The 17,577-nt window shown below is 39.3% G+C and overlaps 1 protein-coding gene across 14 annotated transcripts in view; it reads left to right on the forward strand.

The window, feature by feature from the left end:
• Nucleotides 1-17,577, forward strand: part of dlg2 (discs, large homolog 2 (Drosophila)) — a 174,311-nt gene that overhangs the window by 39,433 nt on the left and 117,301 nt on the right. The window contains exon 1 of one of the 14 annotated variants that reach the window (XM_046409794.1): nt 970-1,350. The exons of the other annotated variants lie outside the window; for them this stretch is intronic. Within the exon in view, the coding sequence (XP_046265750.1) occupies nt 1,321-1,350 (30 nt within the window). The 5' untranslated portion in view covers nt 970-1,320. Of the gene's footprint in view, nt 1-969; nt 1,351-17,577 lie in introns of those variants that run through there. 14 annotated transcript variants of the gene reach the window in all.

A 17,577-nucleotide genomic window follows, 5' to 3' on the forward strand; every position in this document is an offset into this window, starting at 1 on the left:
ATTGGCAGTATATATATTTTTTACATACATACACTGAATTCATCTTCTGCATTTGACCCATCCTTAGTTGAACACACACATGCAACACCCGGCAAATTACATGCAGTGAAACACACACAGGAGCAGTGGGCAGCATCAAGCACCCGGGGAGCATATTGGGGGGTTAAGTGCCTTGCTGAAGAACACATCAGCCAGCTAATGAAGGGGGGGAGCATTTTTTTTGCATTGTGGGAGTTGATGTTTGGTGGAATTCCTGAGTGTTAAAAGTCGTTGCTTGTTTATTTGTAAAACTGAAACTGAATTTTTATTTGTAATTGATTTTTGACACCAAATACTGGCAATTGTTAGTGTAAGTCTCAATCCCAGCATCCCACATCTTTAAATTGTCATACTAGTCAAACCTCTCTTCCTTTATGTTTCACTCTCTCTCTCTCTCTCTCTCTCTCTCTCTCTAGCCCCCTCCCACACACACACACACACACACACACACACACACACACACACACACACACACACACACACACACACACACACAATAAAAAGTCTATCGCATAATCAGTGGAAGGAAGCTGAAATCACAACCAGTGTGTTATCATCAAGTTTCAGCGCTCTGCCACAGCCGCTAACAGCAAGTGAGACAGAGAGCACGGGAATCGAATTCAATCCACTGAGTTGACGCTTGCGTCCTTCACTATCTTCCCTCGCTCTCTCTCTCTTCCCATAACGCTGCTTAGGTCGCTCAGGCAGCAGACAGGAGAGAAGGAGAGAGAGAGAGAGAGAGAGAGACTGGAGGAGAGGGAGAACTGAAAACAAGAGACAGAATGAATGAGAGAGAGAGACAGAGAAGCTAAGGAATGATTTCAGTTTGTTTGGCCAGGCCAGCTGCTAAGCGTTTTCAGTGTGTGTGTGTGTGCGTGTGTGTGTGCGTGTGTTTTGGCTGATGACGCACACTCCGCTCTGAGATGGCGTTAGGAATCTTGATTGCCTTCAGCGCTGTGGAGGAGGCATCCCAATCCTCACAAGAGGCCCACATGCAGTAACGTCTGTCCGTCGTGGCTTTTCTCCCTTGCCAGCTTGTGTGAGTGTGTGTGTGTGTGCGCGCGCGCGTATGTGAGTGTGCGTGCTCCATTCTCCCCTCCTCCCCCTCTTCTTTTTCTTCTTCTTCTTCTTCAGCAACCCTTACCTGTTTTTATCATTCCTCCTCGCTACTTCGCACTGCTATCTTTTTTCTCCATCTTCCCTTTTTTCCCTCAGTGGTGATATTAGTGGTGATGTATTTGAGCATAGGTTGAGAACTCTTTTTTTTTTGGTCTGGCCAGCATGGATTGTCTTTGCATTGTCACCACTAAGGTAAGAGACACAGCAGGAATGAGTGATTCACTGGAGAGAGGTTGAGAAAGAGACATGGTCTGAGATAGAGAGAGAATGAGCACTGAGGGAGAATGAGGCATGCAGTGAAACCGGAGGAAAGAAGCTCTGTCTCTGTGATTTCCAAATGTTTGCATGTGCACACACTTGTTTCTGTCCTCTTTCATCATCCTTATCATCACCTTGTTTGACGTGAAGAGTTGAATAGATTGTTTTTTCTTTGTCGCTATAGGATGGCTTCAGCATATATTTATTGTGCCTTGTTATCAGTCGTCATGTTTAGTGTGAGTGTGTATGTGTATCTGAGGATGATTCACCTCTTCCCCTCAACTACTTCATGCGTGCCAGTCAGCAAACTAGAGGTTAGCCTGGCTGCCTGTCTGCTGAGATATGGCAGCAGAAGTTGGGTTGAACCTATTTTCAGTCGGCTCGTGGCTCTGCTGTAGCACTCTGCTCACACAGCACACGAGCTCTAGTGAAAGCTGTGCAGTCCACTGGACTAAGGTTGCAAGCTAATTATTATCTCAGAAATTCTGTGCAAGCTGCAAAACTGCAGTATTTTATAGGAGAAAATAAATGCGTGAAGGGACATAGCGCCTTCGTTCATGAGAATATGATATTTAAAGATGACATAAGCATGGTTCCTTGTATGTAGTTCATACAGAGTTGTTACTGTTGTTATGTATGTCATTAAGTAGGGTATATGCTTTGTGTTAGTTGTTTAGTAACCAATAAATGTTTTTTTATTTAATATGAATGTCACAATAAGGGTAACTACACCAGGAAGCAACAAACATTAGCCATTCATTGTTGATAATATACAAAAAGTATATTACTGGTTTTCTCCATACAGCACCATCATCAGTACACAGTACTTTGGTTTAGGACCACATACTTTTACAACTAATTAACTAACTTTTTGTGCAGACCATTCAAAGTGAAACTGACAGAGCTTTCATTGTCATTGGCAGGCATAGCCTACATTCAGTAAGAGTTAGCCTGCTGTCCTTGCTGAGAATGTTAAAGATGGACATATCTTTCTCTTCCTTTAATGTTGTAGAATACATATGTGGCAGTAGCATAGACCCTTTGGTCATTTAAGTTGTTCATATCCTGAAAGCCCTGGTGAAATATTCACGCTGTCTTTTGCATGAAAGCCATTACCAAGCCAGCCTTGCTGTGCTGCGCTTCACTCAGAGTGCCTCATCCAAAGTGGTTACCTTCAGTGAGAAGAAAGTGTAACACTAGATGTGCTTTGTGGATGGAAGTTGTGATTCTGTTTGTCAGAAATAGAATCTGCGGGTACTAACAAACATTTGGATGATCGTTTCATTTACACTGAGGGTAGTGTGAAAGGAAATGATTGAAAGGATCTGACCTGCTGTTTTTGTCATCACATGGCAGATATCATGTCTACATGTATGCTTATGTGTGTGGGTTTGCGTTTGTGGCCAAGTCACAGTAGTTGTAAATCAATCCAGTATATCAGCCAATAAACAATACCTTTATGAAGCTTTGTGAAGGTTGTTAACAATGAGATTTTAAACTATGTTATGTAATTAAATATGAGAGATATAATTTAACTGGAGCTGTTTGTCTAAAAGTAAGAATAAACCATGTTCATTTTCCTGATAGAAAAACTTTGCTTCTTCTGTTCAGTTTTTTTTTTTTTGTTTTGTTTTTTGACAACACTGGAGTTGAATACATCCATTCAGAGATCAAGTTATAGAAAAGAGGGACATAGGCAGGAGACATAGTGGTTTTACACAGCTCGTGGGAAGAATGAACATGTGAGAGTCTTTCCATTCCTTAATAAAAGCTCTATTTTCACTGTCTACTTTTTGTTTCCTTTTAAAGCAAGCCTTGAGAAACGTTCTCTGACTCACCTATTTCCCTGACATCTCTCTCTCTGTGAGAATGTATCTTTTTCATTGTCTCGAGTTGCAGAATGTGCAGATTTGATTAGCTGGCTTGCTTCATGCTAGCTACAAGGCATTCAGCTGGCCTGTGCGTTTTCCTGAACTGCTAGTGCCTTAAAGGTAAATGCTGCACTTGTTGAAATAGAAACGCTTCTTGAAAATGTAAAGATTCTCAATTGTTTGTGGGTTATAGATTGGCCTCTGGGTCTTTACCTGGTCTACTTATTAGTGACCTCTGGAGGATAAAAACAAGTAGGATTGTGTCCCTTCTTATCCCCCTTCAAGTTGCCTACTTTTTATTTACTTCTTACTTGTACAGATTAGAAGACACTGTATTTTCTTCTAATGTGCCACATTTGTGATTACACGTGCAAAAATATTCACACTGAGTGACTTGCTTGATGAGTAGCTCTGTGCTGACTTATTCTGACTGTACGTAGGTAAAATAAAAATCAGTCAGAATGGTGTCAGCATGTCACACAGTCTGGTGGAACTAGAATCCTTGAAAAACAGGTATTTCAAGAATACCTGAATAAGAGAACAGCCAAATTACTTGAAATCATCAGGTCCATTCTTACATTTCAACATTCTTGAATTCTCACATCAGCAGAGTTTTCCCTGGACACTTCAGTCTGGGAGGTATGAAAGCATTGTGGTCAGAATTATTATGTACAGCCGTAGTTCGTGTGATATCACTGGTAGCTTGTGACTCCTAAATGCTGTAGTTCACATTCTGCATAGTCATTTAGAAGCTCTGCTGAGTGTATTCAGCTTACTGTTTTGGCCTTATGCCACTGTTTTGGTTCAGTATCACTGCTTTCTCATAGAGATGTTTTCAGATTAAGGAGCTAAAGCCTATCCCAGCATGCATTGTGGAAGCAGCAGAGTTCAGGTTGCTAGTCTATCTCACAAAATTGTGTAAAAACTAAGGGAGCAGTACTGATTGCATTGGGGTACAGTGACAGTGTGCATGTGACTGATGACCACTAGAACCAAATACTTCATCAGTGTGCTGATATGAAGTGATATTCTGAGATTTTCAGTCCTTGTAATAGTCTTCAATTTTGGGAAGGGCACTTTGTTTTCCTTTATTCGCTCAGAAAGTAAAATCAAAAGAGAAACATGCATTAAACTGTAATTCCAGCATATTGCATTCTGTTTTGAGTAATGGTCTTGGAAGAATATATGATAGCGTTGTCACATGTTTTACAGTACTGTGCAAAAGTCTTAGACCACCATTAGATTTGTTGTTGTTGTGGCAGTTTTAATGACCATCTATATTTATTTTTTGGTCTCTTTATTAACAAAAAACAAACACAGAAAAACAGAAAATACAGGAAATATGTGCACAAAATTAAAAAAAAAAAAAAAAGCACAATTTTTAGAATAAAATGGCTTCAACAGGCAAAAGTCAGTATTGAGTGTGATCTCCCTTGGCACTGAGCACATCTTGAACTCTTTTGGGGAGACTGTCATGAAGTTTTCTGAAGTAATTTTCTGTTATACCAGGCTACTTTCCCAGAATTCTTCTTTAAATTTAGGCTGTCTTTCATTTCTTTCTCTGTTCAAGTGATATAATATTCAGGTCTGGACTCTGTGGAGGCCAGTCCATGACTGTCAGTGTTTAATGAGCTGTTTTTCTCTCCAAATATGATTTCACTGTATTGGCAGTGTGCTTGTGATCGTTATCATGCTGAAAAATAAAACCATTCCCAATCAGGCACTTTCCAGAAGAAATGGCATGGTGAATTTAAACCTGTCTGTACTTGCTCTTGGCTACTACCCTTCCACAAAGTCCATTCCTGATCAAGATTGTTTGGAGGGTCAACTTGGCATCCCAAATGAAGCTTCTACATGCTGAGCCAGGTCCTTGCTGGACATCTTCTCTCTTGTCTCTTAAAGAAGAAACTCTGAGAAATTTCTTTTCTTGGCCTTCCAGTCCTTTTTGTCCTTGCCCTCTCTTGATACTTCAGATTTCTTTAGAACAGCTTTAATACCACATCTTGAGTATCCAATGTGTTTGCTGATTTCCCTTTGAGAGTGGCCTTGCTGATGCAAAATTATGATTTTATGTCTGTCAAATGCTATGATCTTTGGCAGTTTGAATGGAATAATGTGATTGAAAGTTAGTCTTATACATATTAGCAAGCTTCCAATAAGTTAAATTCATTCAATATAATTCTTGAGCATGTCTTTGACAAACCTGGTGTAATAGACCTTTTTCACAGCAGTGATTTTAACATGAATTAGCAGGTGTTAGCAATAATATCAATTAGGGTTCCATTTCAGTTTAACCCTGTAAAGCCCAAACCATTAAATAATTGACAGAAAATTCCAATTCTCTGAAATTGGAGCCTTTATTGGTCCCTCTGAACAAACAAACAAACAAAAAATAAATCACATATCATATCTGTGCACTGCATGTATCTGATTGTATACATCAGGTTTTTCAGGGAAAAAATATTACAGTACTCACGTGGAGGGCTGAAAAATGTATCAAATATGATACGTTTGGTGTATCCAGCAGAGCTGGGTTCCTGCTATTGCTCAAGTGTAAGGTGAGGTCACACTAAATACTTGCCACTTAAGACAGTAGAAGCTGTTTTTCTGGAGGGACCTTTCCTCAGTTTTACTTTTTTTACTTTTATACTGCACACACATTTCCAGTATTTTCTGGTTGGTATTCTAACACAGAGACTGCAAAATAGTTATGGTCATTATAGCATTGCTAAAACAGCAAATCTATTGTAAAGACTTGTGCACAGTACTATATAAGATTAAACTTTCCAATTTCCAATTAGGGCAGGTCTAGACTCTTTAATTTGATTTTTAGAGTGACTCAACAAAACACCCATGAGCAAGCACTTGGCGACAGCGGTGAGGAAAAACTTCCTTTTACAAGGCAGAAACCTCGGAGCAGACCCCGACTCAGTGTGGGCAGCCATCTGCCTTGACCAGTTGGGTTGTGTGTGTGTGAGAGAGAGAGAGAGGGCAAGAGAGTGTGTGTGTGTGGGGGGGGGGTACACACAAACAGAGATGGATAACAACAGCGATAACAATAGAGTATTGGAAAAACAATGACAGTATTCACAATAATGATTTTGATAGTAGTAGTAGTAGTAGTAATAATGCAGAAATATAACAGGTGGTAATAACAGTCGTCGGTGTCAAGCAGGACCACAGCAGGAGGTCCAGACACAATCCATGGGAACCTGAGAGACGAGAAAGCACAAAGAGTCCAGGGAAGAAGTCAAGTTAGTGACCTGCATTGATGGGACGTGAATATGTGTGGAAGGAGAGTTAGAGATCGGTGCATCATGGGAGATCCCCAGCAGTCTAAATCTATAGCAGCATAAGTAGGGGCCAGTCTGAGCCAGCCCTAACTATAAGCTTTATCAAAAAGGAAGGTTTTATGTCTGCTCTTGAATGTAGAGAAAGGGGGTCTGCCTCCTGGACGGAAGCCGGAACATGGTTCCATAGGAAGGAAGTTTGATAACTAAAGGCTGCAGTTCCCGTTCTACTTTTGCTGACTCCAGGAACCACAAGTAACCCTGCATCCTGGGAGCATAACGTTCTGGTTGAATAATAAAATACTATGAACTCTGTCCACCTTAGCCCTCACAATACTAAACCAATGATTAGATATCCTCTGAGGCTCTGGAGGTATCTTGATTCACAGTGAATACGTCTTACAGCAGTCATACTGCACCTTAAGAAGCACCCTCTGTTAGTGCTCATGTCATGAAATCACATGTGACACTGTGAATATTACATTCAGCTGTACTAAGTATTCAGCTCTCCATAATGAATGTGCACAGTATAATGATATGCAGTGTTCATTCCAGAGCCACATTACGTAATACTTTGGGGGCATGATGAGTACTGTGCTACAGTTTGGCATGAGAGGAAAATAGAGGGGAAAAACACAAAGGAAGAAACCACTCCTACATGAGTGTGTTGATACTTTACTGTTGTTTTTAGATCATCTCTCTCATCTAGATTCTAACAGCCTTTTTGTTTAAACTAACAATTGTGGATTTGTGGAGTATAAGGACAACTGTTAGCAATTTAATTTTGCTGTGAGGTGGGTGTGGAAAATGTCTGTGAGGGAGGGCAAAGGGGCACCGATGATTACTTACTGGCTGTATTCACTATGCACTGCAGAGTCTTTCAGCAGGGGGCACTGCAGCCTCCTTGCCACACAGTGATGCAGCCAGTAAGGACACTCGCAATGGTGCCCCGGCAGAACGATCACATGATGGTGGATGGGACTCGTGCCCTCCTCAATTTGCGGAGAATGTAGAAGTGTGTTTGGGCCTTCTTGTCCAGCAGTGTAGTGTTGGCAGACCAGGAGAGATGAACACCCAGGAGCTTGGTGCTGCTCACCTTCTCCACAGCAGCACTGTTGATGGTCAGTGGGGGATGTCCTCTCCTGAAGTCGACCACAATCTCTTTGGTCTTCCCCACATTTTTTTCTATTGATTCATCTGATTAGTATTTTCACAATATTTTTTCACAACAATATTAAAAAATTGAGGGTGGCACAGTGGTGCAGTGGTTAGCACTGTCTCACAGCAAGAGGGTTTGAGGTTTGAATCCCAGTCTGAGCCCTTCTGTGTGGAGTTTGCATGTTCTCCCTGTGCCTGAGTGGGTTTTCGCCAAGTACTCCAGCTTCCTCCCACAATCCCAAAAAAATTCACATTAGGTTAATTACTCTACATTGCCCCTAGGTGTGAGTGTGTGCCTGTGTGGTTGTCTGTTTTTATGAGTCAGCCCTGTGATTGACTGGCATCCAGTCCAGGGTGTACCCCATCTCTTGCCTGTAGACAGCCGGTATAAGCGCCAGCCCCCCTGCAACTCACAGAAGGGCCCAGACCCTATTATTATTATTATTATTATTATTGTTATTATTATTATTTTATTTATTATTATCAGGATTCATTTATAATATCATATATATATATTATAGTTATTTATTTAATTAGAGCTGCAATGATTAGTCCATTAATTTATTAGTTAATCAAGAAGAAAATTAGTTATTTTATTCAGTAATTAATTAACTATTGATTGTTTCAACCATTTCACTTGCTCGTTCCAACTTTGTAAATGTAAGATCGTGCTGCTGTTCTTTGTCATTTATGACAGTAAATGAACAGTCTTTGGGTTCTGGACTGTAGGTTGGACTAAAGAAGCCATTGGAAAACATCACTTTGGACTCAGCACTAACAATAATACAAGTTGGAGTCCTGTTAATCATAACGTGCATATGCATGCTATTCAGTCTGATTAGTTGAGAGAGAATATAGGCTATATAAACAGCTAATCTGTGGTTGTGCATTGGTGAGTTTCAAAACCAGAAGTTTACAGTGAGCTCTGTGACACTGCAGACCGAACAGTATGATATGAAAACAGTCTGTCAACAACACTGTCAAAACAAGCAACAACCACTGCTTGGGAAATATGTGCTAATTGAAAATGGTGGGGAAACATTTCTGTGGACCTGTATGGTGGCATTGCACATATTATTTTATTCTACTGTTATATGTTACTCGTTACGTTCTATGTATGCACCAATCACCAAGACAAATTCCCAGTAATGTGAAACCTCTTCACTTATAATGGCAATAAAGACAATTCTGATTCTGATTCTGATTAAATATATGGTCCTGCTCAAGGTTTCTTCCTGTTAAAAGGGAGTTTTTCCTCGCCACTGTCTGCTTGCTCGAGGATTCAGGCTCTGGGTTTCAGTAAAGCACAGAGAGACAATTTTGATTGTATAAGGTGCTATATAAATAAAATTGAATTGAATATAAATATTCCATGTCTGTTGGAGTAGATGTGACCCACTCTTGAAATTTGTCACCATTGTCTTTTTTTCTTTCCCTCTACCTTTGCCTTACTTTCACATAGTTTTAAAAGCACTATTTATACTACATAGGGTTAATAATTAAAACATTTATACATTGAAATATTCATTAAATTTCACCCTAAGACTTTTTTTGTCAGCAAACAATAAACAAACGGAGGCAGATTCCACATCTTTCAATGGATTTCAAAGTTTAGAAGGGAAAAAAACAAATTCTGTTTTGGAATTAAAATGCACCCAAACACAGGGAGGCACACATAATAGGAAGAATTTTCCTTACATCTTTCCGCATTGTGATTGCGTTCTGGCATAAGTTGAGGCGATACTTTTCTTTATAACCTGTAAATTAACTTTTACAGCCTCTGTAGTTAGTAACAGCATGAGAAGCCTTGGCTGATTGCATGAATAAACACATTTATTCAACTAGGGACATGTCAAAACACCTCTGAGATCATACAGACAAATTAGGAATTTGGGATGTAATATTAATAAGTCTGTCTATGTCTGTCTCTGTCTGTCTGTGAATTACACAGAGCACATTAGCAGCATTAAGCTGATAATTCTTGTTAGAGAATGGGCAGGGTAGAAACCACGTCCCCTGCAACAATAATACAACTTTCCTCCCACTACAGGGCAGCCTGCTGGGTAGATTTGTGATTCGTAGTGTTGCCTGGAAACAGCACTGTGTCTCTATAGGGGTGAATAGAATAGACTCACTGGAAAGGGCAAATACCCTCATGTCTAATGATTTGTTTGCACCCCTTTGATTCCGTTGACATTAAACTGTATGTGCTCTTTGTGTGCTAGTAGTCCTTGCTGGCCTCCCCACATAAGTTATGTTTATAGGGAAGATTGTGTTGGGAGCATGTGTGGTAAGAGGATCACCTTTATCCATCAACACCTGAAGTCAGTCTGTTGCTAAGATCTTTAACCAACCCAATGTTTCATCTGGAAATAAGCAGGATCAGTCACTTCTGCTTGTGGATATAAGCTTAGGTTACTCAAGAAAGTTCACCTTATCTTATCTCATCTTACTGTGGCGCTGAGAGTGTCATGTCAGGTGATAAGGCAGGGTAAATTACTACAAGCAGAATTAGAAGAAGGAAAAATGCTGGAGAACATCCAAATTCTAATGTGATACAGAGAGTAAAGGACAGAAAGATTGGTTCAAAATATTAAAAACAAGACTTATAATTAAGTTGTCAGTAGGTGTAAAAATAAAGATATATATATATATATATATATATATATATATATATATATATATATATATATATATATATATATATATAAATACATAAGATGATCCTAAGACATCATTGGCATGTGGCATGGACAGAGTCTTGGTGATAAATACCTACCTTGTATTATCTCAATAATGACCTTCCAGAAGCTAAAGAAAGGATCTTGGATCTTGTACATAAAAAATCCTGTTTTCTTATAGTCAAAGTTAGACCATGCAGACGTAGCCTTTCTGGTCATGTTATTATGCTTTCTTTAGAATGAGATATATGATCAGCACTGAACAGCTACAACATTAAAACCAGTGATAGGTGAAGTGAATAAAGTGAATCATCTGTTTATAATACAATGTTCTTTGGGGAAACCCTGGGTTCTAGCAATCACTTGGATGAAACACACAACCCACATAAACACTGAAGACCAAATCCATCCCACCCAATGGTAATGGCTCTTCCTGTCAGTAGCAGCCTCCCCTCCGAGCAGTACCCCGTCACATTTTGAAAACAGTTCAAGAATGTTTCAACGACCACAACGACGGCGTGCAGACTTCCCAGATCCCAACCTCATCGAGTTTCAGCCCAATTGGCTGATTGGTGTGTGTTTGCATAAAACCATGAACAAAGTATAAAAAAAAAAAAGCAAAATTCCTTGCAACTGTGTGTTGATAAATTAAACTGTTGGCCTATTTACCGATGCACATTAAAACATTAACTATATGTACAGTATAGTACAACATTCTTTGTACTATTTTTAAAAGCATATATGTCAAAAGGATTTGTGAATCATTTATTTATTTATTTTTTAATTTTTTCAAGTTTTTTAAGGTTGTATCAAGGTTCAAACAGAAAGACTTTTACAGGAAATTAATGTCCTGATTCCCAAACTTGTAAGAAACAGCATACAAGCTGAAATGCACTATCTATGATTAGTGTATGATAACAAATACTAAGTGAGCAATATCAAGTCATACGATGTTCTTTTTATGTAATGCACAGTATGGGTCGGATAAGTCAAGTCAAGTCAAGTCAACTTTATTTGTATAGCCCATTTTTACAAGCAGTTTGTCTCAAAAGGCTTAACATAACATCAGCAACATCCTCTGCCCTTCGACCCTCACATCGACTAAGGAAAAACTCCCAGAAAAACCTTTAACAGGAAAAAATGGAAGAAACCTCAGGGTGAGCAACAGAGGAAGGGCCAAAGTAATGCCGTCCAGAGAGACAGTATTTTCAGCTATTCTAGTTCTAAGATGTTTGGGGCCTAGAACAATGATCTCAGTTTTGTCTGAGTTTAATAATAAAAAATTGGAGGTCATCCAGTCCTTTATGTCCTCAAGACATGCCTGGAGTCTGGCTAATGGCTCTGTTTCTTCAGGCTTTAAGGATAAGTACAGCTGAGTGTCATCAGCATAACAATGAAAGTTTATGCCATGTTTCTGAATAATATTTCCTAGAGAGAGCATGTATAAGGTGAACAGGATCGGCCCAAGCACTGAACCTTGTGGAACACCGAGGCTAACCCTTATATATGAAGAGGAAACAGCATTAACATGAACAAAGTGAAATCTATCTGTTAAATATGATTTGAACCAGCATAGCGCAGCCCCTGTGATCCTAGTGTCATGTTCTAATCTGTGTAATAAAATGTTGTGGTCTACTGTGTCGAAAGCAGCACTGAGATCCAGTAAAACGAGTATGGAGACAAGCCCGCGGTCTGATGCCATGAGGAGGTCATTTATGACTTTAACCAGTGCTGTTTCTGTGCTGTGATGGGCTCTGAAACCAGACTGAAACATTTCAAAGAGACTGTTCCTGTGTAGGTGATCAATTAACTGATTTGCAACCACTCTTTCAAGTATTTTAGATAAAAACGGGAGGTTGGATATCGGCCTATAGTTTGCTAAGATGTCTGGGTCAAGTGAAGGTTTTTTAAGCAATAGGGCTAATGACAGCGGTTTTAAACGCCTGTGGTACATAACCTGTTGTTAAAGATAAGTTGATCTGATCTAAGAAGGAAACGGTAATCAAGGGAAAGACATCCTTGAGGAGCTTAGTTGGGATGGGGTCTAAGAGACATGTAGTTGGGTTAGATTTGTTAATGCTAGAGGTCAGCTCGGGGAGGTCTATGGGCAGGAAGCTGTCCAGAGATGGAGTAGGATTAAAAGAGGTTTCTAGAGATGGCACTATATCGGCTATTCTGGGGATAAGGTGCTTGTACTGTCAGTTGAGGTCAGTAAAGTGACCTAACTCCAGCTGCTACAATGCAGTCACTAGCTGTGTGGTTTGAAAAATAAACCATAAAGACAAAATATAAGGAAACACTGATTAAACAGTGTCCCCAACAATGTACGCTGAGTTACACTGGTTTTGTGTGATTCACTTCAGTTCATTTTATTAGCCATACTGTTTTTTTATGGTGTAATTTAAATTTCTATATCAGTATATACCAAGGGTTGAAGTAATTAATTAGTCAATATACTGCTGCTGCTGCCATCCGTTTGATAATTTCAAATGACAGGATACTATCTTTTTTTTCCATCCATCCATTTTCTATACCGCTTATCCATCAGGGTCGCGGGGGAGCTGGAGCCTATCCCAGCTGACTACGGGCGAGAGGCGGGGTTCACCCTGGACTGGTTGCCAGTCAATCACAGGGCTGACACACAATGACAGACAACCACACACTCACATCTGGGGCAATGTAGAGTAACCAATTAACCTAATGTGCATGTTTTTGATATTGTGGGAGGAAGCTGGAGTACCCAGAGAAAACCCACGCAGGCACAGGGAGACCATGCAAACTCCACATAGAAGGGCCCAGACCAGGATTCGAACAGTCTGGAACCCTCTTGCTATGAGGCAACAGTGCTAACCACTGCAACAGTGCTAACCACCACCACCATCTTTTTTTTAAAAGTTATATTCCTGTAGCCTTACGAAGATCATTATGATACCACCCCTGCAGATTCAGTGTCCACTGTGCTGAGGATTTCAGCAATTTCTTTCTGATTGGTGGTCCCCCCCATACAAGGGAAGGTCTCATCAGATACACCATATTACTACCTATTCTGTAGATTCAGCAGTCCCAAACCTGTGTTCAAGATGCCACCTTCAGTCATTTCTGTTTCATCTTCATTCCAGCTCACCCACCCTCAGATTTTGTCCTCCGCCTCCCTTCTCCCCTCCTCATCCAAGCCCCCTCTTTCTTCCTCCTCCTCCAGCTTAACTTCAAACTCTCTGAGGAAGAAATAAATAAGTAAGAAACATAGGTAGTAGGGAATCTGTTTGGTTCTTCGTTCATTAATGCTGCTGAATCGATGGACAGTTACCACGGTAACAGGAAGGCTGGAACCCGAAATATATTCTATACAACATCTTTAATACCTCCCCCTACATTCAGTTTGCCAACTGGTGCATCTCCCTGCATACAGCACTGTGAGCTCATTTCCCAAAGCAGGATCTATGGTGCTGTGTAAACATTGTAAGTTACATGAGAAGTTATGTATGAAGTTATGAAAAATCTGGTATATTTGAAACACTACAGTACATATAGATGTGTATTACAAGTAATATGAGCAGCAAAATGGTGTAGAAGTGCCTTTGTGTCTTTCTTACTAAGAATGTGTGAAGAGCTCATATAAATATTTAACCTTTATCAGTTTACTCTTGTTGATTTTCTCACTAAACCTTTGTTGTACAGTTTGTTTGGCATGGCATTGTAATAATCTGACATCTAGAGCTATGGTACCCACACTGCTTTATCAGGTTTTAGGGATGGCAATACTAGATACAGCTATCCACGACATAAGAGTATGTGTCCCAGTCATTTCTATGATGCCCTGGCTATTTGTATAAGGCCCCAGCTGGTCACAATTTAAACCTATCCAGTTAAATCTAGTTGGTGTATTGGCACAGATTTTGGTACAGACATTCATCACAATGGACAAAAGACAATATATCCTGATAACTTTTGTGAATTCTCGAGTTTTTTTCTAGCACCACCAACACGTTTTAGCCTGGCTATGGACTGGTAGTCATCTTCTCATACATCAGTGATTGAGATGTTTATCTGAACTTTTGATAGCAGATCCTGACACATCTGATCTCATTATCAATGACAATTTTAACCGTTGTCTCACTCATTAACAAGTTTTAGCGCTGTCTGAAGAAGCACCCTCTGTTGAAACCTGCATTGGTGAAATAGTGAGGTGTTACTCTTCTGTGTTGTTCTTCAGATGACTGTGGTAGTGACAGTGTGGAGTACTGCTTGTTATGTAATACTGTGAGTGTGTGTGTGAGAGAGCAAGTGAGAGAGGGAGAGACAGTAAGTGTTCATATGGTGAGAGAAGATGGTGTGCAACATGCCTGAAATAAAAATACCCCATGCACTCCTTCTAAGTGCACATTACTCTGATGTATATTTAAAGACGCACACATGTTCAAACACACACACAAGTAGTACAGTATGCCTAATAGGATACACATGGCAATCTTTGTACACACACACACACACACACACACACTATTTTTTCTCATATCTTCCTTAAATTCCTGGTGAATCATGCACATTCACCCAGCAGTTTTTCATTTGCCTTTTTCCTCTGCTTCTGAGACACACATCTTCCGCCCCACCACTCCTGACAATTCAGTCCTGCCTACTTTCCTGTGAGCCACGATGGAGCTTTGCATCAAGTGGAAGATTGTTTTATTGGTGCTGTAAATTTCCCCACAGAATAGTGGTCTTACTACCTCAGTGTAGTACAATCAGAAGAGCATTTCTCTCGCTCTGGGATTCTGTTTGCCTTAGTCTTTTCTGATCCTTTCTTTGCTTTTGTTTCTAGTCTTCTAAGGAGATTTAGTGGTTATTCACAGCTTCCTTCATGTTACTGCAAAACTGCAATGTTTTTTGCATGCTACTGTGCTCTGAGATCAGAAATGCAGGTAAGAGACTTCCAGGAGTGTATGTGTGTGAAGTGGAATGTGGTGTTGGGGAGGACGTGCATGTAATTCCATGTGAAGTCCAGTGAGTGAGTAGAGGCAAACTTGTGGGGCTGTAATACAGGCAAACAGGTGGTGTTTCATCTATTTATTTTTTTCTTTTCATCTGTTTTTACCTGCTCTGTTTTTAAATATATTTTCCAAAACTAAAAGGTTGTATAAGAACAATTGTCTAACAGCAAGTTTGGACAACAACCAGCCAATTTTAATCTTTCTCTCCATACTGCTGTGATTATTAACAATCTTGATGTGATGAAGCTGTGTGATGATTTTAAATCGACAGTTGACCTTTAAACCTGCCAGCACAAAGCTGTGCCCTGTAGTCACATCCACCTTCAACCTTGGCTGAAAGTGGAGTTAATGCTGCCTGCTAAGTAGGCTCACTGTAACCTTTGATCACTCGCTACTGCAAAAGCTCAATGGAATTATCTGCCAGCCTAACAGCTTGTGCATATTATTCCATGACAGGGTTGCACAGTTGCTGTGATAAAATAAAGACTCTTGCATCAGTGTGTAATGTGTGCATGTAGTGATAAACAGCGTGTGATATATAGCACTGGCATGACTCATATCATTGCTTATTCATCCTTCAAGACACCATCAGTCTGATCCTATGTAGGATTTGAACAGAAAAATACATATTAGTAGTTATTTATAAAACACGGACTTTGACATGGAAATGATCTTTAGCAAAGTATAGGTTTAAGTAATTTTCCAGTAGTTGATAAGGGTATTGTAGTTTGGGATCCATATGCATCCAAGCCTATGGTGAAATTTACATGAGCTTTATGAATAACATGATAGCAGTTACCAGTTAAAGGTGTGAGGAATCAATTGTCAGACCAGTTATTTTTGATATGAGCCATACTTAAGTCCTTCTGCCCGACCTCATTCACTTCAGCGGCGACACACTCCAAAGCCTTCGTCTGTCAGCCTAGTCTTTAGTTCACCAAACACAGGTTGCCTTTGTCTCCTCTACCACTGCTCTGACCTTGTCTTCCAAATAATTTGACTCTCTCTTCATTGATCTTCCTGACTAAACTCTCATTTGTGTTGGCATTACATAAGGGAAAAAAAGCAAGGTGGATGCTGGCAGTTTAAGTTGACTTGAGATTTATAGATCACAAATGGGAACCTGTTTAAGCAAGGTTTATTATGCTCAGGATTTTTATGACTCAAATGTAAGCACACCATCAGAAATAAAATTAAGACTAAGTTCAAGTATAAATCTTTGAACGTTTTCACAAATGAGGCGCCCTGTTCTGTCTTGACTCTCAGAGCTTAATGTCACTTTCAGAGAGAGAACAAGCAACATATTTTTAAAAGTATCAACAGCATTGTGTTGGATAAACATGCTCTGTTTTACAGACTGTGAAAAATACCATACTCATACTGTCAATGAAAACAAGAAAAAATTTTTGGATATGAAAATGTCCCACCATTTCCTGTTCCTATTTCTGTGAATACACTATAAATAACTTACTGTGATTTTCACAATAATTTACTAGCAGCTATTGACAAGTAACTTACTGTAAAAACAAATCACACTATTTTATTATAATTTTTATTCACAGTAACAATCATGTAACTGTAAAATAAAACACAGCAATTTCCAAGTACTGTATTTTTGTTTTGTAGTGGTATATTAACTGTTACTGAAAATACTGTAATTTTTTTACAGTAATAGTACACTTTAAGTTAACTACTTTCAGGTTTATCATCTGCTATAGCTATAAGCTATATAAGCTATATTTAAAATGTAACTAACTGTAACATTCAAGTGTTCAAAATAATATTAGAAAGTCCTTCAAGTGAATAAAGGTTCTTTTAAAAAAAAACATACTGTATGTTCACATTTAAAAGTCAGTATTCAAGGAATTGTTTCAGTTATGTCAGGTTCAATAAACAAAGCGTGTGGGAATTAACCAATAACAACTAATAAAAGTCACTTGTTACTGAGGTAAAGAAAAGTCACCAATACCCTTTGGAAACATGATTTTAACACTAACACTGTGTTCATTTTGTACTTTTTTTTGCTTCGCACGTACAGTTTAGAAAAAGACACACACACAAGTTTTTTTTGCCATGTCTGACAGTAAACTTTACCTCTTTTAGGTCAGTAAGGATCCCCATTTTTTTTTTTTTATTTGAAAATTTGAAATTTTCTTCAAAGTCAGAAGTCCTT

The sequence above is a fragment of the Scatophagus argus genome, chromosome 14 (genome assembly GCF_020382885.2).
Source record: "Scatophagus argus isolate fScaArg1 chromosome 14, fScaArg1.pri, whole genome shotgun sequence".
Lineage (NCBI taxonomy): Eukaryota > Metazoa > Chordata > Actinopteri > Scatophagidae > Scatophagus > Scatophagus argus.